The sequence below is a fragment of the Strix uralensis genome, chromosome 19 (assembly GCF_047716275.1).
Source record: "Strix uralensis isolate ZFMK-TIS-50842 chromosome 19, bStrUra1, whole genome shotgun sequence".
NCBI classification, from domain to species: Eukaryota; Metazoa; Chordata; class Aves; order Strigiformes; family Strigidae; genus Strix; species Strix uralensis.
In genome coordinates, this window is record NC_133990.1 from 15,968,908 (window position 1) to 15,993,583 (window position 24,676).

At 53.1% G+C, this 24,676-nt stretch overlaps 1 protein-coding gene across 3 annotated transcripts in view; it reads left to right on the forward strand.

The window, feature by feature from the left end:
• The first annotated feature begins 536 nt into the window (after positions 1-536).
• The window catches only part of SLC38A10 (solute carrier family 38 member 10), a 37,330-nt gene continuing 13,190 nt past the window's right edge, over positions 537-24,676 (forward strand). For 2 of the 3 annotated variants that reach the window (XM_074889665.1, XM_074889666.1), the window contains exons 1-11: positions 537-783; positions 1,987-2,104; positions 5,602-5,647; positions 7,448-7,541; positions 8,720-8,863; positions 10,589-10,713; positions 13,955-14,057; positions 14,866-15,048; positions 16,971-17,082; positions 17,279-17,385; positions 23,491-23,644. In XM_074889665.1, the coding sequence (XP_074745766.1) occupies positions 685-783; positions 1,987-2,104; positions 5,602-5,647; positions 7,448-7,541; positions 8,720-8,863; positions 10,589-10,713; positions 13,955-14,057; positions 14,866-15,048; positions 16,971-17,082; positions 17,279-17,385; positions 23,491-23,644 (1,285 nt within the window). In that variant the 5' untranslated portion in view covers positions 537-684. Of the gene's footprint in view, positions 784-1,986; positions 2,105-5,601; positions 5,648-7,447; positions 7,542-8,719; positions 8,864-10,588; positions 10,714-10,902; positions 11,298-13,954; positions 14,058-14,865; positions 15,049-16,970; positions 17,083-17,278; positions 17,386-23,490; positions 23,645-24,676 lie in introns of those variants that run through there. The other variant, XM_074889667.1, reaches the window with a different exon arrangement.

The window sequence follows — 24,676 nt, forward strand, 5'->3', positions numbered from 1 at the left end:
TCGAGGGGCGGCCTCACCAGTGCTGAGCCCAGGGGTGAGATCCCTTCCCTGTCCCTGCTGGCCACGCTGGTGCTGATACAAGCCAGGATGCCACTGGCCTCCTTGGCCACCTGGGCACACAGCTGGCTCATTACCAACCCCCCCCCCCAGGTCCCTCTCTGACTGGCAGCTCTCCAGCCACTCCTCCCCAGGCCTGTAGCCCTGCTGGGGGTTGTGGTGGCCCAAGGGCAGAACCGGGCATTGGGCCTTGTTGAAACTCCCCCAGTTGGCCTCAGCCCGAAGCCCATGTGTGTGTGCATTTGTGCACGTGTGTGCACGCCCCGGGGTGTGTCCGGCTCTCGGGGGTGCCCCCAAGCAGCGGGGGGCGGGCATAAGACTCCCCGGCTTCGCTCCCGCCCCAGCTCCCCCAGGAGCAGCGAGCACGGTCCGCCAAGGCGGCAGGAGCAGCCATGCTGGGCGCCGCTCTACCCCGCGCGTCTCGTTGCCCGCCCCCCGCCACTTCCCGGAAGCGCCAGCGGAGCAGCGGAACCCGGAAGTGCCGCTGTGGCCGGTGCCGGGGCCGGGTCGGGGCGGGGCGGGTCCGGTCCGGCCATGGCGGGGACGGGCGGTTGAGGAGTCAGCGGGGGGCGCGGGTGGCGGCGAGCCAGGCCCGGCGCCGCGGGGACGGCCCCCCCCCCCCCCACCATGGCGGCCGCGTCGGGCTCCAACTGGGGCCTGATCATGAACGTGGTGAACAGCATCGTGGGGGTCAGCGTGCTCACCGTGCCCTTCTGCTTCCGGCAGGTGAGCGCTCCGCCGCCCCCGCCGCCGGTCCCCGTACCCCCTCCGTGCTGGGGACGCTTCCCCGGGGCGGCCGGTTGCCCCCTCGTTGCCGTCTCCGGTCGGGTCTGGCGGGGTCGGGCACCGGCGGGTCTCCCCGAACCGAGCGGGGCGGGCGGGGGGGTCCTGCCCGTGTCCCCGGGGCCGGTGAGAGGCGGCGGGGCCCGCCGGTGGTTCCCCGTGGTGGGGAGTTGGGGGATGTCGGTCTCTGCTCTTGTCAGCTTCGGGTCCCTGCGAGCTCCTCGGCGCCGCGTCTGCCCCGAGGCCGGGCTCCGGGCGGGAGGCGGGGGGGGGCGGGCGGAGGCCCCAGCGGCACGTTTGTCCCTGGTCCAAATTCGGGGGCGGGTGGGTCGGTGTTTTGTGGTGGCGAGGGAAGCGCTAAAGGTGGAGATTGGCTGCCTCTTATACCAAACCATGTGGTTTTCTTTGTTGTGAGGTCTTCAGGTAATCATTTCTGACTTTCTTGTGAGTAGAAGGGAAAAAAAATTGATCCATATGATAAATGCGGGTTAGCTCGGAGGTGTCTGCAAACCAGCTGTCGAGCTGTGCCCCCACTCCCCCTCTCCAGGAGCCACCACCATCCCTACGGCTGCACCAGATTTAAATACAGCAGAAAAAGGGGCAGCTGTGATTAGGATCTGGCACCACTAGTGCCTGTTTTAAGCCACCTGCTTAAAAACTGTCCAGCGTTTAACATCCCCCGCTGCAAACACGCGAAGGCAGCACGGCGCTGGGAGTGAGCTTGGTAGTTAGTTTATGTTATCAAACAGTTGTTATTTAATAAGTTCACAAGAGAGTTTGCACCTTGGGATTAGGACTGGTCTTTGCTCTGCGTGAACCCGCTGAGAGCTGCGGAGAGCACGGGGGGAGCTGTGGAAGTTCTGCTCCACAAACAGCTCCCAGTTCGCTCTTCGGTGCTTAAACTGGTGCAGCTGGAAGCTGTGGGAAACAGGTGGCTGCTCCGCCTTGTCCTTGGGCTGTGGAGAGAGTAAAACCGAGCTCTGCGTCATGTTTCTCCGGGCTGCGCTGAAGCGGAGGGAACTTCCCCTTAAGAGGCAAAAGTGGGGCTGGGGATACGCGAAGGAGCCTGAAGGCGAGCAGGGGCTGGGCGCCACGACTGACTTTCCATCTCGCGCTCGTCTTTTCCCCGCTTTTCTCCCGTTTCAGTGTGGCATTGTCCTGGGAGCTCTGCTGCTGATTTTCTGTTCTTGGATGACTCATCAATCCTGCATGTTCCTGGTGAAATCGGCCAATCTCAGCAAGCGCAGGACCTACCCCGGCCTCGGTGAGAATTTTCAGCTCTAGGGCTTGTTTTTTCTTTTTTAACAGCAGTTTTACTTTGACCTCTTTAATTTACAACTTTCATACTGATATTGTTGGAGTCGCAAATGGTTTCTCAATGTAGTTTTCAATTTGTGTTGTTTTCCTCTGTCAGTCTTTCCCCCCCCCCCCGCCCCCGCCCCATGTCCCCAGGGGAACGTGAGGGTTTAATTCTGCTCTTGACAGTGAAGTTAATAGGCGCAGAATTGTTTTGACTCTGCAGGGCAGGGGAGGAGATGCAGCACTGACTGATCAAAACCCAAGTTTTCGGGAGCTGGCGTAGCGGGTGTCTGGTGTAAATTATTGGTCTCGGCACGAAAGCCGCGAGCTTCCCCACCCAGTGTGCTGCCGAGGACATCGGGTTCTGCCAGCGGAGAGCCTGGCATGGAGCTCGGGCTGCCTGGATCCGAGCTGTGTGTGCGTTTATGGCAGAGCAGAGAGGAAACAGCGCGCGAGGTTTCCAAGTGGTCAAGAAAATAAAAACATCTGCAAGATTCATGTGTGGGTTTTTGGCAGAGCCTGCCAGCCCTCTTCCTCGGAGATCGTCGCCTCTGCGCTGGCGCCAGGGTTGGCCTCTGCTTGTGACCTCTCTTCTGATTCTGACCGACTTGGGGGGTAGGAGGAGGTGGTCGGGTTCCAGTCCTCTCCATCGGCATGTAAAATGACGGGAAAAGTTGCCTTTTACACGGTTTCCCTTATTTCTCAGGGGGAGGAGGGAGTTGGCTGGCATTGCCCTTGGTAAAAGAGCTGAAGAAACGCACGGCTCGCTCGCCGACCGTGCTGTTGACAGATGGGTTTCCTCCATCCTCGGAGTGCCCGGGGTGCTGCTGCTGGGCCGCACGTCTTGGCTTCTGCCAAGTTATATCTGCTAGAACCTGAAAAGATCAAGAAGTTCCGTGGTCTCGGAGGTTGCGCCTGTGATGCTGGAGGGAACGGGGAGCCCCCAGGTAGCGTCTGACTTGTCCCCGCCGCTCCCAGCCCAGCTGCCCGCGTTGCCTCTCCCTGCCCCCTCACAACACGCCTTTGTGTGCCGCTTCCCCGAAGTACAGAGAGTCCCCTCCACCTTGGAGCGTCTCCCGGGAAGAAGGGATCCTCTGCGCTCTCTGAAGCCAAGGGCCTCGAATACACAGAGGGCCAGTAATGCTTCTAAACTTCCTGGCACGCAAACGCTGGCGCTGAAAGAAATGCCTCTGCTCCCTCCGTCTGCCCTGGGAGAGGTGCCACCGGGGAGGGACGGCCCTGGGAGGAAAGGCAGCGCTCCTATAGTGCATCCTAATGCATTAAGGTTGAGCAGCTCCACACAGACAGCCTTTGTCACCGTGGGCTTGTGCCCTGGTACATCTGCGAGAGATCCTGGCAGCCCCTTGCAGCTGATTCTGTGGGAGGCTTTGGCAGGGCTGAGAGATGTAAGAAAGTTTTGCAAATTAACTTCAGTCAGCCAGTCCCTTCCGGAGGAACATTGAGAGCGATCGTTACAGCTACAAAAGAGCCAGGGTTGTAACAGGCTGATATCTAGCCCAGACGCCTTCGCTCGGCAGCGCTCTGTGCCTCAAGGGGTTGGGTTATTAAAACTATTTTGCTCTTCACCGCTGTTCTCCCGCACTGCGTGGAAGGGAAGGGCCTCGGATGGAAGCGGGGTGCAGTTCCCGGGCAGCCTTTAACCGGGAGATGAGTTAATGCCTCCCCTCAGAGCTGCTGAGAGGGGCCTGGGCTGTTGCAGACTGCCTGTGCCGGGTGCCCACCCCATCAGCAGCACGCTGCACCCCTGGGAGCAGCTCGGCTCCGCTCCCTGCAGAGAAAAGTGCTCAAATATGGGTTGCCCGTTCTAGTAACCACTTGGTTCAAAAGGGCTTCTCTAATTACCGAGCAGATTCAGCCCTGCCCAGCTTGTTAGCCAGCTAGAGATCCCATTCCGAAGATGCTCGACTGGACAATTTATTTTAGAGTCATCATCTCCTTCCTCCTTGAGAAGATAAAGGATCTAATTTTTTCCAGTGTCCCAGATGGGGACATCTGGTGTAACGTTTGAAGGCTTGTTCTCGTTAGAACATCACTTACGGCCCAGGAGACCGGTTGTTTCTCAGCGTTTCTCCGCGTCTCCGGCCCCAGCTGTAGCTGTTACCGGGAGGCACCTACCTCTGTGCGCGGAGTGAAGAGGGAGCTGGCGGGAGCAGCGCAGCCCGGCTGGAGGCTGGCTCCTTAGTGACCCACTCTCCAGGAGGGATGTTTTCCTCTTGCTGGTTCCTCTCTCTCTCATCCCTGGCCCTTTGGCTGTGTGACCGAACCCCCCGAGGGCTGTTGCCTTTTCCCCTCATCCTCACGAGTTCCCAAACGAGGTGAGAGCTGGAGGCCGAAGCGGCGCGGCCGCTCTCCGCGCTCGGGCAACGTGCCTGGTGGCGGCTGTTCCACCCGGTCTGTCACCGAGCCATCGGCTATTTTCGGTGCTACCCCACATAACAGCTCCGGTTTATTTTTTTGCTGTGGGTCTCCTGCCATACTTTTTTCTCATTCTGTGGGAGAACATCTTGTTTCCTTAATTTTTAGCTCAAGCAGAGTCCAAAGAAATCAGAGTTTGTAAGTTCATATTTAAAATAGCAGGAGATGCTTCCAGAAGCGAATAAAGTTTGTTTTCTGGCAGCCTCCAGGAATGTGTGCTGTACCTTGAGAGAAGACAAAGGGGCGTCCAGGGTGGTGGTTTGCATGTTGGGCCTCTGCAGTTAAAGACCGACAGCATCGGGCGATGTGGTCGGTGCTTGGAACAGGAGGTCTCAATTCCCATTCTACCCAGTAAGATCTAAAAATACAAGCGGAGTTTTCTTGGCATTTTCTTTTTAAGAAAAAACACAATGATTTAAAGAGTACTGATCATTTTCTGCTACAAGTATGGGAGGGAGGAAAAAAAAAAAAAAAGTCTCTTGGCAGCAGCCCTTTGGTGTGGGTTGTGAGTACTGGGTATTCTGGGTATGGGATTGAACGTTCTGGGCACCATCTCAGATCTCCCATCCAGCAACGTCAGGCGGTTCAGTTATAGTGGGAAGATAAAAATAAAAATGAGAGTTTGATTGAAATTTTGCACTGCAGTAACTTTTTGCCACACAGCATCTTATACATGCATATTTTCTCTTCCGCGCTGACTTTCTTTTAATGGTTGCCATGTGTGACTGCTACTTCACACCACTTTTTTTTTTTTTTTAAATAGAGGAAGAAAAAAAAAAAAGAACCTGCTTTCTATCTTTTCCTCATCTTTGTTCCTGTCTTATGTGGTTTTCAGTTTTCAGAGGGCATGTCTGAAAAGGAAAGTGGGAGGGCGGGCAAGGGAAACAGCCCCAAAACACCACACCGGTGGGTTCCTGCTGCACTGCCCTTTGTCACTATTATTGTTTAATTTCACACTGACGCGTGTGCCACGTCCTGGACCTTTCTTTGACTAACGACAACTTTTTTTTTTTCCTCTTATGCCAGCGTTTCATGCCTATGGAAAAGCAGGGAAAATGTTGGTGGAAACAAGGTAATCTGCTACTTATTTAAAGCTTGACTAGTTTGGTTTTCTTTAATGAAAATTACTGCTCTGTAGCATTTTGTGGCCTTGCTGCGCTCTCGTTTCTTACCCTCCTGCCTCCTCTGGTCTCGGAAGCCTTCCTTGCCACCTCCAACTTGAACAGGAGCGTAAGTGAGATCCCCTGAGCGCAGCTCGCAGGTGTTGCCTTCAGCATATCCCCCCCCTGTTCCTGCGTGGAGACAGGAGCGCCTTCCAGACAGTGGGAGCACAGAAGTCGGGCGATGAACTCATCTCCCGCTCTGCTGCGTGTGCTGTGAAATCATGGGCATGTCACTTGTGGCCGTTTTCCAGGGGTGAAATCCCTGCCAAGAGTGCCGTGAGTGAGTGGGAGGGAGAGCGTTCAGTACCTCGGATCCACCCTTTAGCTGCTCCGGTCCTGCCCGCCGCTCGCAGCGGGCGCTGCCTTCCTCCGCGAGACGCCGGGCGGGAGGAGATGCCTTGCGGGGGAAATCCTGTCTCTGTTTCAGGACAGAGCCCGGTTCCTTGCGTGACCCCGATGCAAGTAGACCCCACTCCGTGGGTCTCGTGGTGGGTGCTGGGACGTCATTACAGCACTGCTTTTTCCAGCAGAGATTCTTTGGTGGAGGCGTCTTGAGCCCCGGCCAGTCAGTGGTGCTGGCTCCTTCCCTCTTCCCAGCTGCAAACTGCTGCACAACACTAAAAATACACAGAATATTTCTCAGATGTTACTTCTCCGTGCAAGCAGTTGCTGTAATTGCCACAGGGATGTTATATAATTGGAACTGGGAGGGAAAGTGGTCCGTGCAATCATGAATGGGAGGAGAAGCAGCTCATAAGACAATCTTTTCATTAAAGTGTGGTCCTTTTTGTGGAAAGAAGTTTGAGAGCTGATTTGGTATCGAGGCTTTCATGGTAGGCCCCTGCTGCGGGGCGTGGGGCCGAGAGAACCTCTTGCCGATTCTTTTAAATGTTTTTGCCAAGAAATAAAGGAGTTCTTGCCATCTCCAAGGTTTGGTTTTTTTTTTTCTGTGGCTCCAAACAGCCGTTCAACCCATAAATGGGTTGTTACCAGAACAGTATTTCTAGCCAAGATGTTTGGTGTGGATGGAGGTTCTCTGCTATTTATTTTGCTAGGGTTGAATGCAGAACTGGTGGCCCTTCACGAGCCTGAGGATAAAAGTGTGGTCCTCCCCTTCCACACCAGTAGCGATGGGCAGCCTGCTCGTACAGCTCTGAGCGCGAGCTCTATCCCTGTAGACAGAAAACCTACTTTACTGCTGGTTGCCAAACGCATTTTCAGTGTAGCTGCAGCAAAATCTGGGGCTTGTCTCCACTGTGACTTGCCAGAAGGTTGTGTCAGAGGGTGGATGTACGCTGAAGCGAGGCACGCTGAGGCTGCTCTACCTCTGAACATGAGCGAGCGACTGCACGAGGGTTTAAGTCACTTTAAACGTACCTTTTAGCTGTTTAACTCTTCTGTGTGTTCCTTAGTAAACGGGGGGTGCAGCAGGGCCCTGACTAATCGTCGGCTGCTGCGGTTGTGCGTAGGGCGGTGCCCTTGAGACCTTGCTACTAAACTTTTTGTCTTAATCCTTCACCGTCAGCTGCAGTGGATGTGGGATGTCTCTTGCTCCCAGAGCAAGGTAGCCTCAGCCTTAAGCCTCGTCCTCTCGTGAGGGCTGTGCAGAGGTCAGATCCGCTGGGAACGCGCGTGCCCGGGAGCAGGACCCGCGTGCCAGGGTTGCTGCTCCAGCTTCCTAATCTGGGTGCGTTTTGTTGGTTTTGCAGCATGATTGGGCTGATGCTGGGAACTTGCATTGCTTTCTATGTCGTCATTGGTGATTTGGGGTCCAACTTCTTTGCCCGGCTGCTTGGATTTCAGGTAAATAAATCCGCGGTGGCAGTTCCTGCCGTAGATACGTCAGAGAGCATCCTGCCTTAGCAGCGTGCTCAGCACCCCGCGAGGCGCCCGGGGGTCACCTCGTGGTGAGCTTTAATGGCACGCCTCGTGCACAGAGCGTTGAGCTCTGTGAAGTCCTGGAAGCCCAGACATATGGCAAACAATCCGATGTGTAAAACCTCCAATAAGGCACTTCCAACAAAGAAATTCTTTTTAACTTGGTCTCTATTAATTCTGGAGCAGATTCCTGGAGGAGATGATATTTCCTGTCTTAATTCCTTCCCCAACGAGCAGTGACAGACTGTTCCTCTGTCTGAGCTCTCGCCTCCTTGCAGCCCTCTAGTTCAAGAGGGGTTTTTGTCCCATCCCTTGCTGTTTTGGTGGCCAAAGTTACCATGTGCCTGCCTCCTCTTTAAAATAAAATAATCTGTGCGCCGAGCCCGGTGCTGGCTCGAGGCGCGCGGTGGCAGGGGGTGCTCCTCGTGGGCAGGAGGCTCTCGCTGCTCTTCCTGGAGAGCTGTGAGCACCAGCACTCGGAGCCGGCGCGAGGGCTGTGCTAGGAAGCAAAATGGACATGTGGAAAGGTTTTTGGCGGGGCTGTTATCTGCTCCTCCTGATGCTGCTAAGCTCCGATTAAGGGACTGTGAAGTTAAAAAGGCGCGTTGTGGCTGCAGCCAAATTAGGTATTAAATATTTCCAAGCATTTCAGAGTGTTCTGCTATAATAAATACCAATGTGAGGTTTTGATTAATTTTCTGGATCAGAATTTTCAAGCCTTCAATCTCTTGTCTCCCAAGTAAGTTTAGTTTTTATTTAATTGCATGAACATACCTAAATAGCTTGTGCTGGATTAGCGTTTAAACACCCCCCCTCCCCAATACTTCCCCTTCAGCACGGACCTGTCACGCACTGTGTAGAGCAACAGTGGCACCCAGTGACTGCATAAGCTAATCACAGACCTAGCCAAAGGAATGGCAAGCTTTCAGCATCAAATCTTTAAATACCGATAAAAGCAGAATTTCACACTAGAACTCTGTCCTGGCTTTGCGTTGTTTCTCACTCTGGAAAAGTTAAGCATGTCGGGGAGTTACTTTACTGATTTGGGGGGCTGTTTTGAGTATCCTCCGCGCTCCAGTTCTTTATGCAGGTCCCTTTTCCAGGTGTCGGGCAGTTTCCGGATAGTCCTGCTCTTCGCCGTCTCCCTGTGCATTGTACTTCCCCTGAGCCTCCAGAGGAACATGATGGCCTCCATACAGTCCTTCAGTGCCATGGCTCTCATCTTTTACACCGTCTTCATGTTCGTGGTGGGTATCGACGCTGGGAATGCTGTTTTCCTATTGTTTCCACACAGATGTTCCCACTGGGACAGCCTGCAGGTGCAAGCCTCAAGTTTAAAACGTCCTTCCTGATAATTAGTGCTGCTGATGTCGGGCATAACGAGTGGTGTGGGTGCCCGTGCTCTTGAGCTGGCGAGGTACAGACGGTACAAACTGGCCGGTGGGTCTGTAAGCTATTACACATGCTAGGGACTGTGGTGGCACAAATAATAATAAACCACAATTCGAGTTGTGGTTTATTCTGCTTGTTGGTGTCTTATAATTTAGGGCTCTGAACTTGGAATCAAAGGAGGGAAGATGTGGGGCAGAGTGCCTGGAAGCAGAAGGACTTTCATCATGCGTTAGTGTTTTGCCTTGAAAACCTCAGTGCTTCTAATCTGTAGGGGGAAGGCAGCTCTCGTTAAGAACTCAAGCATATATTTTGCAAGCTTTTTTGCAGCTGATGCTTAATGTCTTTCAGGCTGCAAGTAATTTTATTTGTTAGACACCAATGCTTCTGTTTTTCCAGCGTTGAAAGCTTCGTGAAGTCCTAAGTCTGGTATTTGGGCCTGTACTTGTTCTTAGATATTGCTAGAAAAGTTTTTCTCCACTGAGATGAATGGATTCTTGACCGTTCCGATTAAGCAGAGTAAGCTGAGAGTTACCTAAAGCTGGCCCTGTTTGGCTTGGCCAAGCCCCATTGTATGGCACCATTTACTGAGGGGCGGAGACTTTCACTTGCTCTTTAATGACTTCAAGTTTCACCTCATGGATGTGGAGCCCCAGCCCCATCTCTCCCAAATTTCAGGACTGGAAGAGCTGAAACAAAAGGAAGAGAAGGGAGGTGGGGAAATTCTTTCTGCTTAACTTTTTTGAGTAGGTTGTGCTGGGTCACACTTCTGAGCTTGCCTCTGCAAGGAGGCTGGAGACTGTAAATGAGTGTTTTACAAAACTGCCGTGTTCCAGGAGCTGTGCCTTTAAGAAAACCACAACATTTCATGAGAGTTGGCTGCACTAAAACATAATCTCTGGGGATTAGAAAACCCCCATTCAGGCGATATTATAAACAGGCATTCAGACATATTTACCTTCTGTTTCCTGTGCAACCCAATGCCTGCCAGTTTCCCTGTCAGTGGCAAAAGAGCTCCCTGGCCTCCTCTGGGTGCCTCACTCCCCCTGTTTTCATGAAGTTTGTCCTTGTCTTTGCTGAGCTGGTGGTGTTGAATGGCTCTGGAGTAGCAGCGTGCAGGTGGGGTCCTGTTTTAGAAACCTTTGTCTCCACTGAAAAAGGATTCTCCGAGGCAAATGTCGCTTCCCGTTTGGATTTAAAAACGTGTTTAAAAGAGTGCAAAAGAAATTGCTGGGAACAATAATTCTCCCAGTTAAATGTGTCAGCGGAAATTGTTCCACCCTGGTGCGCGCTATGATGTCTGATGGCATCAAACAAGGGGAGAATGTCATAGATCTTTTAAAATAAACCCCAGGATCCTTGGTGGCAAGGGGCCCTTGGAGGCTGCTGGGAGCTTTCAAAAAGTGTGTGGGAGGGGTGGGGAGCTGGGGAATTTGACTAACAGAGATCGGGCTGTGGTAGGCAGCCTAAGCTGTTCCTCGCAGAGCTGCCACATGCCTCCTTTCATCCCAGCGCTGGCGTTACTGCTGCCGTGAAGTTGTTTGGGGTTGGATCTTAACCCCTTTTCTTTCTCTTGGCTACAGATTGTGCTGTCGTCCTTCAAGCACGGCCTCTTCGGCGGGCAGTGGCTGCAGCGAGTTAGTTACACTCGTTGGGAGGGCATTTTCCGCTGCATCCCCATCTTTGGCATGTCTTTTGCCTGTCAGTCGTAAGTACCTGCTGTTCCCACTTCTGGCAGTTGTGGTGCGCGATGAGTTTTTGTGAGGGCAGAGGGTCATGAGGATCTGCAAGGGATAGATACCATCTGTTTTCCTATTTTATTTTAATCAAAATATTTTACAGCCCACTGAAGTACAGCATCTCATTCAGTTGTGACCCTTTTGTTACCTAGGTGGAGGAGGGAGTTATATTTCACTGGGGAGTTATTGTACTCGAGCAACACAAGATCACTTGGGCCAAACAGATCCTCGGTGTAATGCACGTTGCTTCTGGTACAGCTGCATAAGCGATGAATTTCCCCCGTTTTGAAGGGAATGATTTAGTACCAGGGAGGGCAGCGGGGTTGTGTTGCCCCCCCCACAGGGTAGCGGACACTCGTGGCTGCTCTCTGCTTCCCCAAATTTCTTTGAGGGTACTGAGAAGATCGCACGGTCGTTGACTTTGGAGAGTTGTTCGCGCGTTTCCAGTTACCTGCTTTTAATGAGGGTTTCCGTTGGCACGGGGAAGGACGTGACGGCAGACCAGGCTATTTGCACGTTCCGAGCAGCGTTACCTTCGGCACCAAAACGGCAAGTGAGCAATACGTGCCTGGCCAGAATAGTAACAGACTTTAAATAGAAGTCTAAATCCAAATGTGGACACGGAAAAGACCATCCTCATTTGGAAGGCTGGCAGAGTCGGGCTTTCCCCCCTGTAGTTCTAGCAAATGGGTAGCATGCCAACAGTAAATGAATGTGACAGATAAAATTTGTTCAGACTGCTGTGTTTACACCCACACGCAAGATCCAAATCATCATTTTCCACTTATCGGCTCTCTTGGCAGCTCGGTTCCTACCCGAACACGCTCCAGTCTTGCTGTTTAATGTCTCCATTACAACTGGCGAAGGGAGTTGTATTCTTTTACAGCTTTACCTTGTTAACATTTTAGAGTTTTTAAATTCCCTTTTTTTTTTTTTTTTTTTTTCCTTACGGTAGCCACACAGCACCCAGCACAATTTTGCTGGGAGTTGGACATGCAGGGAAATCATTTGGTCTGGACCAGTGTGTGTGTACCTAAATATAGGCTCCATTACAGCACTTACGTGGCAAGCTGAACCTAAAACTATGCATTTTTTCCAAGCATCAGGGCATTACGCTGTCCCCAGCCCCAGCAATCTTTATAAGCGTGTTATTCTCAGCTAGTTAGGTTTAATTTTGCTAACCCTGGAATCACCTTTTTAAAAAACAAATTAACAGAAAGCAGAAATCCTTTTCCTTCAGCACGTAAATGCAGCATACAGTAAGGATAAATAAATGCACTATTATTCTAGCTTGAAAAACTTGACCCTGCTTTACTTGTGAGTTCAATACCCTCTGCTCTTTAAAAGCTACCCTGTTGTTGCTGAAGTTGCAAAGTAGGTCGCTCCTCTACAGTTATGTAGTGTGGAAGTTTGCTGGGGAGCTGGAGCGCGAGGACTCCAGGGTTCCCTCTGCTGCAGCCTCCTTGCGTGACCTTGGTCAAGTCACTGAACCCTCTAATTAAAGAGGAGTCAGTAGAGCTTTCCAGGAGAAAACTTCTGATTTCTGGAGGTGGCTATTCTGGTGCAGAGGGATGCAAAAATGCTGAAATCACAGGGATAATGGAAGTCAGGGGGCTGTTTGTTGCCTCTGTGAGCGTCAGGTGCCTGCCGGCCGCGTCAGGGCTGTGCTGGGAGAGCCGCTGCGAGGTGGTTCCTGCAGCGAAGGGGAAGAACAGCCGCTCCGAGGTAGCTCTGGCCATCTCTGGAGCAAGGCTGCTTTCTCCGAGGCTGCTTGTGCTGACTTGTCAGCACAGGAGGAACCATCTGCTTGTGCCTTCTTTGAGGCGCACAGATAACACGGGGAAGGCTCCCTGATCCTTCGCTGGCCTTCAGTGTGGTCATTCTGCTTAAAAATAAACCCCGGGCCTGTCAGGACACGCTGCCTCTTGCGTGTTTCTTGTCCTCTTGCTCTGCCTTGAGAGGTGGTGACGGTCAGGAGGGCCCGGCAGCGTGTCGTGGGGGCTTGAGGGACATCATGCTGGTCCTCCAAACCCATGTTGAGCAAACGGCTGTCGATAGGCCGTGGCGGGAGGTGCAGCTGGACGTCGGGTGGCACTTCCTGCCGCGTCACTGCCGTTGCTCCTGCACTAACACGAACCTGGCCTGGCTGTGCCGCCCCACACACTGCACAGCCTCTTCGCTTCCCTCCTCCTCCTTCCTGGGCCTGGCTGTTTGGCTGGTCCCCTTCCCCTCGTGGGGCTGAGGTCCGGGACGTGGTTAATCTATCGGAGGTCGCTGCGTTGAGGGAGGGATCCGAAATGGAGAGGTTCCTGGAGAAGCTGGTCTGCTCGCTCCCTGCAGTGGGGCTCCTGCGAGCCGATGTGCTCGGCTTCCTTTGTGTGGAACCGTGTGACGTTAAGGGATTAAGGGTTAAGGATTTTTCTGCTTGGCCTCAGCTTGACACACTTTCTGTTAATGGCTTTGTGCCCGCTGGAGCTGGGGATACCCCCTTCCCATCTAACTGGGTGCTCCCCCGCTTCTCGCTCGCGAGAGTTACTTCAGTAACATGAAGCCAGGATGTAGCTGCTTGAATTAAAGTAACAAGAGGTTAATGAGTTGCTAAAATATGCACCTGATGTCAAAAAGTACATTCCCCACGCTTTCAAAGTCTGTAAATACCCCAAATCCCGTCTAATTGGTGCTTTCGATGAACTGAGCTCCAGCAGCAGCGCTGAAATATGACAGGCGCTGCATTTCGTTTTGTTTGTTTAACTTTTCTTTTAGACAGTGTGATGCTCTAACCTTCTTCCTGCTTTTACTCTGTAAACACTGCGTTGCTTTAATTATCAGCGCAGAGAGCTCCAAGAACAATAATCTCCAATGGCCTGGCCCGGTGCCACTGGTGTTTCACTGGAACAAACGGTCATTCATTTTGCAACACTTTTGAACCAAAATGTTTACATCACACGTTGAGCTCCACGTGGTGGGGTGGGGAGAACAGGAATATTTTTGCAACACTTAAAGTTATGAGTGCTCTGAAATCTCTTGGCATTAGCAATATAAATTGTGGAATAGCAGCGAGTGTTTATGCTCCATAGGGGGAAGGTGTCAGGGATTCTTTGCTGCTGGGCTGAGGCAGCAAACGTGCTGGAGTTGGGGTTTTTCTCTCTCTCTGCAGAAGGTTTCCTTAAATAATTTACTCTTTTTTTTTTTTTTTTTTTTTTTTTACAGTCAGGTCTTGCCTACCTATGATAGCTTGGATGAGCCGTCTGTTAAAATCATGAGCTCCATATTTGCTTCCTCCCTACACGTGGTCACCACCTTTTACATTACGGTAAGAAACTTCCCCTTCTCTTTCCTTGCCAGAAGTCACGCTCTGGAGGGGCAACAGGGATGATGATTAATCTTCAGTTGGAGCTGCTTTCTGCTTATCTGTATTTATTCTGAAAGATAAGTCATTTTGCTGAAAGCAAAATTAGATGGGAGATGATGAACCGAACAGTGCAGGAGGCGTTTGGAGAGTCCAGATTTTCCACGTGGCACGTTTCCTTGGGGGGAGGCAGAGTGGAGACCCAGCTCCTCCATGCACGTCAGCCTGCTGTCTGCCTTCCAGGGCCCAGCCTGGAGCTGGAGGTGCTCCCTGCAGTTTAGGAGAGCTTCTTTCAGCCTGTTGCAGTTGGAAAGATGTGAAGGAAGCTGTGCCTCGTAAAGCACCAGTTAATGAAAACGAGTTCATAGTTCCTGAGAAGAGCCTTGCCCTGTGAGCTAGGCTGCTGTGGGGAGTTGTGACAGCTCCTCCTCCGTTGGGCCTGGCAGCCAGCAGAGCGTCGCTGCTCTGTGTCACGGGCAGTGGCAGCGTTCCCTCGCTGTGACATCCTCTGTGAAAGCCTCCTGTATTTGCTGAGAAACTTGCCTCTGCTTTTAGGAAGGTCCTGCTATTCGTTAAATGCCTGTCTCAACTTTTGGGGGTGCTGCAGCTGGGGCTGCTGGCCGGTTGCCTGTGGAGGTGGCCCCACGCTGGCTCCTTGGCTGGCTGGTCCAACCTCATGGCGGGTCCCTGTCCTCAACCCTTTTGTAAAGAGCAGCTGTGAACGTGCCTTGGAGCCAAACGCCACCCCTTCACCTCCCCTCTTGCCGGACAGGTCGGCTTCTTTGGCTACGTGAGTTACACTGAAGCCATTGCCGGGAACGTCCTCATGAATTTCCCTTCCAACCTGGTGACGGAGATGATTCGAGTGGGGTTCATGATGTCGGTAGCTGTGGGGTTTCCCATGATGATCCTTCCGTGCAGGCAGGCGCTGAACACCCTTCTCTTTGAGCAGCAGGTAAGATCCTCTTGTGTGGCCTCTTGCTGGCTGCCTTGGTGTGCACCTTTGAAACTGGCTTTTTGAAGGGCTGCTGTCACTCTTTGGCTTCTGCTGCTGACCCGGGTGACAAACGTGGGTCTGTGAGACTCCGTTGACAACTGCGTGTTTCCGACTCGTGGTAGGTACTCGCTATCCAGAGGGACGAACCCTCAACTCACAGTGAAACCAGAAGCGCCTGCTGTGTGGTAACGGTGCAGCAGGAGGCCTGGGGCAAATCCTGCTCTGCAGAACGGTTAATCTCTGGTACTTTGAGGTTCTTGTCCTCTCTGCCGAGGAATTTCGTGGGCAGAAGTGCTGGAGCTGTGAGCCTGAGGCCTGCTACTGCTCTGCTGTGCCCCGAGCCCCGTGGCTGTGACTTCCCTGCTCCGCTGGGGATTTCGGCTCTTGCGCAGAAGTGTTACACAGTTCAGAGCCGAGGTGGTTCTCCCCCTCAGAAAGAGGGAGAAATGTGCTTTTGGAAACAGAGGAGCCTCCTTATTTCCTGCTGCTCCAGCTGGCATCCTTTTGCTGGCCAACTCGATCTTGCTTTGCATTTAGCTCAGGCTTCTGTTCCTGGCCTCAGAGCCCAGCCCAGCCTCGTTTCTTCTTCCTTCTCTGTGTGCCTGCTCATTTCTGCTCTTTTATTATTATTCTCGTCCTTGCACCTTTGTCAGTAGCCCCCTGAGCCGCCTTGTCCCCTCGGGGTTCAGATGTCCCCTTCCTCCGGTGCCTCCCCTGGCTGTTTGGTGCCGCTCTGGGGCAGAAGCACGCGGTGGAATACAGCCCTCTCCCACACGTTCACCTTTCCCAGGGTCAGATCTTCAGACAGCCTTTGTGACTATAGTTGGTCTGTCTGATTTAGACTGTAAGTCCCTTGTGGCAGTAGCGTGTTCTCCTCTGTGTATTGTACGGCACTAAGCATGCCGATGGTATTCAGTAAATAACAGTAAGAGATTGTGGGAATGTTCTGAGGCCTTTGTGTATCTGCATAAATAGAAACCTCTTAGGGCAGGAAATAAAACTTGAGCAATTTATAGCTCTAAATCCTGCCACTTCTGCCTGTGAGAAGCCCCCAGCTCTTTTCTCACGTCGGGAGGGCCTGAGGATGGGGGAAGACGATCAGTGAAAGCCAGTGGGTGTAGAGGAGTAAGCGCTGGAGACACTTGGGAAGACTTTGGTTCCTGCCTGGGCTCAGTTTGTTGCTCTTTGGGCTCTGAACCTGCCATTTTGCTTTTCTCTCCCATCTGTGCAGCCCGGAGAGCAGGGATCCACAGGTTCTCCAGGGAATGTGGGTTCGCTGGGTCCTCTGCCTTCCGCATCTCCCGCTCGGAGGGCATGGACGGGAAGCGGAGGGCAACTGGAAACCCTCCAGGATCGGCAGCTCCCATCCCCGTCTCTGCCGTTTAGCTGGGGTGTCTTCCGACAGGTTGGAGGAGCTGGTACATGTGTTGTAACGTGGCGGGAGCAGCCTCGCTCCCGGAGGTGTCGGGGGACACCTCGCCATAGCAAAACCAGAGCTCTTCCCCCTGTGACCGTTCTCCCTCCTGCCTTCCTTTCTCATGCCCTTGGCCTTGGGGCTGCTCGCCGAGGCTGGGCGGCTGCGGCGCTGGCACGGGGACTGGGACACAGCTGTGTGGTTCACATCTGGGGCAGGATGGAACTGGCAGCTTTGGCTCTGTGCCCCCTGTCACTCTTGTTTCAAAGGTTCAAATGCAGTTGCGTATTAAAACTGCTCAACCGTGTCTAACTGCCCCCCCCACCCCCACAGCATTCACCTCCGCGGAGACCATAGCGTGGAGGTGACGAAGCTGCTGGAGCCTGCTGGGGTAATTGCTTAGGGGCTGCGGGGTCGTGATGCAGGAGCTAAACTCATTCTCCCCCTCCTGCCCTTTCTCTTCCAGCAAAAAGATGGCACCTTCGCCGCTGGGGGTTACATGCCCCCGCTTCGGTTCAAAGCCCTGACGTTGGCTGTTGTGTTTGGAACCATGGTAGGAGGCATCATGATCCCGAACGGTGAGCGAGGGGTTGGGACCGAGGGCTGGTTGCTTGGTGGTTTTTCTCTGGTCTCTTTTATTTGCTTTTCTGGGTGGGATGGCCAGGCTCACTGGGCTCGTGCCCCAGCCTGCCCGCGGGCTCAGCCAGCTGCCATGTGCTGCTGCTCTGGCAGTCCTGGAAGGGGCCTTTGCTGACTTCTCTTCTTCTTTGCCAGTGGAAACAGTCCTGGGCCTGACAGGTGCTACGATGGGAAGCCTCATTTGTTTTATCTGCCCGGCTCTTATTTACAAGAAGATCCACAAGAATGCACTTTGTTCACAGGTCAGTGCTGATGCTGCTTGACATCCCCCCTAAGCCCTCTGCAGAGCCTGGGAATGTAGTTAATTTGACTGCAGCGTAGAAACCGCTCAGCACCTCCTCCAGCCTCCCCCTCCAGTCTGCCCAGTACAAGTGGGAGCTGTTCTGGTCGGCTGCTCTGAGCAGTGGGCACGCAGACAGCAGCGGAGGAGGTGCTGGCCCGGTGCATGGCCTGCCCCGTGCTGGAACGCCAGCTCTTTTTGTCCTTCCAGCAGCAAGTGAAACATTCATTTGGTGCAAAAAATGCTGCTTCCACCCCGCCTTCTGGTGGGCGTCGGGTTCTCTATCTGCAGAATGGGAAATCCAGGCAGCCTATAAAACCTTAACGGGCCTTACATCCCAACCTGCCCGGGCTGGGTAAAATAAACACGGTTTCTCAGCGATGCGGTTCTTGCTGCTGACCCTCAGCTTTCTGGTTTCAACCAAAATAATAATAAAAAGGAACACACACATAGAGGTGTTGCTTCAGGAATTGATCTTTAAAAAATTGGGGTCGTTCAGAGGCTGTAAGAAGTTTAGCTTTTCCTTTTGCTCCAGTTTGAATTGGCCTCCTCGGGGACTGAAACAAAGTGGCTCTTTGCTGGGCTTGATCTCTCTGCTCCTGCAAAGACTCTGCTTTTGTGGGGCTAAAATTAACAGGTTTTGTTTTTCTCTAACAATAACTTAATCCACTGCCTTTTAGCAGGCCTCTGCCCCCGTGTTACCAGGCACGACAGTGCTGGGCTGGGAATAAGGTTTTGGGCAAACTGCAGAGTCAGCAGGGGGAGAGCACGACATTTTTGTGGGTCCTACAGAACTAATGGCTTTTTCTGTGTTTAATGACTTGTGGGTTTGCAAACGTACATGAAGTTTTTAAGCAGGGTGTATTTTTTTTCTTTCCCCGTGCTTTCTCTGACACAAGGAAATAGTCCAACTTTCCAGCTTTCGCTCTGAATTCTGACACTTTGGTCCTAACTTCTTTGACTGAAACCCCAAGCAGGAGTCTGAATGCCAGCCTGGATTTTTCAGGGAAACAAAGAGCACTTTCAAGAATTGCTTTCTATTCCGGCTGAGCCAGAACGTTTCTCTGCAGTGCCTTCAAACTGCACTTAGGATGTGCTGAGCTCTTAGACTGCCTGCCCAGAGGCGACTGTCAGCTGCCCGGGGTTGAACACTGAGGCTCTCACAATGCTTGACCCGAAACGCTGGTCACAAGGCTGGTGAAGATGTTTGTCCTGCAGAAATCCCCACAAAGGAATAAAGGCTTATCTAAAGCATCAGCCCCCAGGTTACCCTGGCATTTCAAGGGGCTGGTAGCAAGCTGTCCAGCCTTCTCTTGAATGATCCATCGCCTGTCAAGTTTACATACTTGCTTTGACCGATGCTCTGAAGCGCTGCAGCGAGGGCACACCTGCCTTCAGGACGGCCTGGCTGCAGAGCACCTCCCCGCTTCCCCTCTGGAGCTGAATCCTGGGCCCACCCTCTCGTCGTTCCTCCAGGTCTTCTGCAAAGACTCATTTATTCTTTCCCTGAAGCTCCGTCTTTGGTCTCCTCCTTCATTCCTGCTTTTCTTTGATCAGGCGCTCCACTCCATCAAAATACGCTCCTGTGAAAAGTGGCAGTCAAGGGGGAGAAGGAGCCAGCCCTGGGCATAGCTGTCCCTCCCCGCTTTTCCCTGTCTAAACAATGTACGCCTGTGTTCTCCCTCCCTCCCTCATCTTTAGTTTTCTTCCAGAGCAGCAGACCTCAACGCCAGCTCTTACAGTTGCCTGAATTATCTCAAATCTTGCGGTGCTGCTGCTGAAAACCAGCTGCTTTTACCGGGCCACCTCTGGCATCCAGCAAAGTCCCGTGTCGGGCAGCTTACGGGGCCGGCAAGATAGGAAGTTCAGATCTACCGAGCTGGGAAGATGGTGCAAGCTGAGGGGAAGCTGCACTAAAAGTAATAAAGAGGGTTCCAGGGGGAGGGATATGGGCAGTCCCAGATGTTTGCTGGCCAGCGAAGAGCACTGGCAGCTTCTGCCAGCGAGTTGTTAATTATCGCAGCCGCTGGCCAACGGGCCGGGGGCTGGAGGCTCGGGCTAGGCTGGGGGGTGGCTCGGTTGAAAAACTCGCTGCTGGGTTGGAAAGACAGTCAGGTAACAGAGCAGTTAAAAAGCTTGAAGTCAGGCGTGCAGCGCCGTGAACGAACTGGGGAGAGCATTCCCTTTCTTGTGGTTAAGCGTCGGGCGTGTTCCTGTAAAGGTGCGGGTCCGTGTGTCCCGCTGCCCTCCCCTTGAGAGGGGGCACGGGGTGAGGTTTGGCAGGGCGCTGCCGAAGGTCGCGTTGAGGTCTGTAAACAGAGTGTTTAACTTCTAACAGGAAGGTGTTGGCTTCCCAGTGTTGACACAAGCCTGTCCGAGAGGCCCCTCCTAGGGAGGCCGGAGTTGCTGTTGTCCCAGTTGGGGAAGAGGAGCTGCTCGAGGTCAGGAAATGACCCCTGGGTCTCGCTCCTGTGCGGATGGAAAAGAGATTCCCCTCTGCCCTCCCGTGGCAGCGTGGCCAGCGCACCTTCACCGCAGGCGCTTTCGGTCAGTACGGCCCTTCAAACACGGCAGCTCTGTCGCAGCGCCGTGGAGAAACCCGGCGGTGACCGGGGCTCTGCATTCCTTCGCCATGACTCTGTCCCTCCAAACGCTCCGTGTCCAAGACAGCGCAGTTTGGAGGATGTCGTCACTCCACACAAATGCAGTTTCCCCGCTGTTGGCTCGGGCGTGGTTAGAGGAGATGGTCTGAGCTAATGACACTTCTGTACAAAGTTCGAGTTATCTTCTGGGAGGAAGGACGGCCGAGGGAGAGCGAGCAGCAGAGGAAACGGCCGCGTAAACTTCCTCTCCTGAATTCCCGTCCGTGCTCAGAGCGCTCCTCTCGGGAGACAGGCCCTTGCCTTGCTGACCTGCCACGAGAGGAGGCTGCAGCCAGAGGGGTTTGCGCGTCCTCTTGCCGTGTCCTCGCTGAGAGGTGCTTCTGGAGAAGGGTCTCTGCTCTCTCTCTTTGCTTTTCAGAGGTGTGGGGGGGATCCTTCCTCTGGGACCAGGCACTGGCTTATAACTGCTCTGCAGTGTTGTCCCTCTCCTTGCTCCAGGTTCTCAGCTCTTGGACGCTTTGGGGGTAGGTGGCTCCTCTGCCTGTGTCTGGTTCCTCGAGCCACCGGGTCCTTGCACCCCACGTTCCTCTTCCTTCGATTGCCGGATTACCCTTGGCGGTCCCTTGAGTACAAACCGCCCGGTTTTCTGTGTCATAAGTGGAATTAAGCCAAATTGTGGAGCTCTTTATTCTGGTCTCCAGTTGCTGACGGGGTCGGTGAGGAGGAGGAGGAGGTGTGCTGACAGCGGGGGCTGAGGGACGGCTGCTGGGTCACGGACAGCCCAGCCTGTGGGCTGCTCATGGGCTGCCACGTGTGCCCGTACCCGCTGCTCTGGGAAGCTCACTCCGAATGTTAAACAATCAAAAGGGTTTGAATCTGAGGCATTCAAGCCCATGGTTCCCCACTAAGATAAGAAACAACAAAAATCCTTTTAAAACATTAATGTTTTCAGCCATTTCCTACAGTTCCCTTCTCTCCCACGTTGCTCCTAGTTCCTGTGGCACCAGAATAGATCCTCTTTATGGAAATGTTCTTCCTCTCCACTGTTGTTTCTGGAAGACGCCAGAACAGCTTTCCAGTTGCAAAATGCATTTCTGCCGGGGCCGTAGATTGTGTGAGGGGAGGAAGTGGCCGAGCTCCAAGCCCAGGGCAGCAGTGGCAGGGACCTGCTGACTCTGCTTTTGGCCCGAGCGGGGTGGCAGGATATCTGCTCTTTGTGCACCCACACGGCAAGGCAAGGAGGAGATTTTACTTCTGTTTCCTTTGCAACGTCTCTAAGGGCTGGCCTCTGCTCCCTGGCCACGCTGCTCGCCCCTTGTCCAGAGCCGCTTCACGTCCCGCCAACCTTTTCCTTCTGATGGCGTCTGTCTGTCTGCGGGGCTGTGCCGAGAGCGGGGTCTCCTGGGCCCGAGGCTGTGACCGCGCTGGCCTGCGTTTCTGGGCGATCTCCCTCAGCACGAGGAAGGAGAGGAAAACGGGGAAGGAGAGGCAAATGTTAATGTCCCCTCCTCCCCTGGAGGTGCCAACGCTTTAACTTCTCCTTTCAATTTTACTTTTTTTTTTTTTTTTTTCCCCCTCTGGCAGCTTCCAGTTGTAGCAACGCTCTCCTGCGGCCGTGCCTGGTTTTCCTCACACTGAGTAGCATCCGTTTGTCGTGCTTTTTGTGAATCATGATGTATAATGTTGCGGGGTAGGGATTTTTGGGGGAAGAGGATGAGTCCTGCGGGATGTGGTCCTCCGTGAGCTGGTATCACAGCCGGAGCCAGAATCACCAGTACTCGGGGTGTTGCAGAGGGGCCGGGCAGCTTGTGTGGTTCCTACTGGGCAGCAACCAGCTCGTGTTGCAAAGCAGCAGTTTCCCTTGGCAGATCGAGGCTTTTACCCGACTGCCTCGTGAAGCAGAGCGAGTTGTTCTCGTTAGGCACGTGGTGGAAAAGGCGGTGTCCTCTCTGCAGCCCTCCTGCAGTGGGGTCGGGGGTGGGAAGTGGCAAACAGCGGAGGAGCAGCGCTGTGCTGCCTGCCAGCTCGGAGCGTCGCGCAGGGCGGCCGCGGGGTGCGAAGAAAAGGGGCAGTTTGCGGCGTTGTCTTGGGTCCTTTGCTGCTGGATGCAGAGCTGCAGAAATTAGGCAGGTCCCTGGCGTTCCAGAGAGCACCATGTACTTAAATAAAATAAAAATAAAAGAGGGGAGGGAGGAATTGCTGCTGCGTCATAAATACCAATTTGCTGCAAACTTTCAGCTTCCCAGCGTTGCAGAGGCGTTTTCTGGTTTGTGTGTGATGGTTCCTGTTGCTTCCACAGTCCGTTGTGAAAAGGAGCTTGTGGGGAGACACAAGTTTTTAGCAGAGGGTGCCGCTTCTTCGCCCGTTTCCTTCAGCTCAAACTCTGGCTTTCTCCTACCAGTCGTTCACAGCGCCGTTGTTGCATCGACATGCGAACCAGGTTCCACGAGAAGCCCTTACTGTGACATCTGCAATGATGAAGTGGGTAAAAATAATCCATTAGAGTTTAATTAAACGTCCCCAGTCAGTGTTGTTGGCCAGCAATCCACCCGCTCGGCTCTCTGAGCTGGGACCGTGCTCGCCGGGAGGAGCAGGCAGGGGTTGGGCAGCGCCGGCACCCACGGCAGACTTCCCTTTGCCCCTGTTGCACGTCACCTTGCTTGTCCTCCTCGAGTTACCCTGTGAATTGCTACTGCTCCCAGAGACTTTTTTTTGTGTGTGCAGATAGGGTTTTTTAGTCTTTCTTACAGCTCATGTTGAACTAGACCCTTTTAGATCGATTTATTGTAGAAATGCTCTTTTTGGTGGTGGTCGCTTTCTCCTTTTTGAGCTAGAGAAATTCGTAGAGCCCTTCCCTCCACGGGATCCAGATTCTGTCTTTCTATTTTTATTCTATTTGGTTCCAGCTTTCTGGAAATCGGTGAGTTACTTCTTATCAGCTTCTTGAACGCTGGCCAACAGGACTTGTGTGTGGACATCTTATTCTTGCTTTCAAAAATAAGAATTTTTAAACAGCTCTCTGGAAACCTTTCTAGGCTGTAAAACAGGTCGGGCACCTCTGTTCTCAGCCCGACCTGATTTCATGGTGTTCGACCGTAGTTGCTGGAAATACCAGGGAATGAGTCTTTGCAGCTGGACTCGTGTCTGCCACATGCGTTTTTCTCTCCTTACATCCTGTCCGCTCGCTTTCGAGCCCTTCTGATACAGGAGTCGCCTTTTCAACAGCTTCCAGCTTCGGAAACTTTCATTTGTATATCTCTACATCCAAATACAAACCCGCAGCCAGAAACTACTGGTTTTTCTTTGTTGCCTCTTAAATTTCTCTCCTCTTTTCTCCCTCTTATTGACATGTGTAATTGCACTGAGCTTTGAATTGTTCGGAGACACTGTTTGCATGAAGAATGCTCTACAGAGCAGTCCTGGTTGTTTTGCTGTGCTAACTGAAGCTCTGGCACGTTGTGCAGATGATACTGTGGATTGGCCTGGGAATACTGGTTATCAGTACGTATACCACCCTGTCTGCCACGGAGGACGCCCCTGTGAAGCCAGAAGCTGTGGGCTTGGAGCACCTGGATGGAGAGGAGAACAGAATTGACCAGGATTCAGTTAAAATCCCAGGTATGTGTCTGCTTGAGTTGTGCTTCCCATCCCAGCCCTGCTCCCCGCTTCACCTCTTTAAAAATATATTTATTTTTTAAAAAGCGTGGGGGAAGCAAAGTCTTTTCCAGGCAGCTCTGTGCATCTTCACAGCGTCCTGGGGGCTTTTTTGCCTTCGGGAAAAGCCTGGTGTGAGCTCTGCTGGTACCTTGTGGGAGCTGTTCTTTCAGGAAGGGAAAGGTGGGGTGCGTGGGCCTGGGGTCCCCGGTAAGGCCAGCGCACGGGGTGATAAATGCAGCTCTGTGAGCACAGCCCAGCGATGGCTCCGCGCTGGCCACCTGTACGAGGGGTGTGAGTGGCCAAACAGGGCTGCTTTCACCATTTCTGCCAGCGTATTGTCCACGGTTCCAATAACAAGCCATTCATTGCACTCAAAGGTATGTAAATTTATGGGCACCGACTTTTTTTGGTGGCGAGGATATAAATTTGGATTCGGTTTTAGCTCTGACAAAGCCTGTGATTATGCCTCAGCTTTGTTTACTGGTTCACGTTATTTATTATTTGTTTACTGTGGCCGTTGATAGAATTACGGCCGATCCCTCCCTTCCCCAGCTGCAGGCTCGCCTTGCAAGGCCATCGCTAGCAGGTGTCGCGTGACCCCGCGCTGCCCCTCATCTGTGCCTGTGTCCTGTTTCTTTATTTTATTTTTGTTTGGTTCTGCTCGTGCTTTTTTTTTTTTTTTTTTTGTTCTTCGGGGGCCTTGAAATATCCTCGCAGAGATTGAGAACGGAAGGGAGAGAAGGGCTGTCTCTTCTGGAGATTATCCTCCCTCCTGGTTGTTGGCTGTTTTCCTGCCGAGCAGCTTTGAGTGTCTCCGAGACACCGGTGCTGCCGCCGATAACATTCACTCCTGGGTTGCTCCGTCCTTGGCAGCGGTGGGGTTTTATGCGTTCGTGCTCATGGTTTACCCAAGGCGTGCACGCCTTCTCAGGCACTAGGATGCCCGTGAACTCTGAGCAAAAGATGCTCTCAATCCCTTAATCGAGCACACTC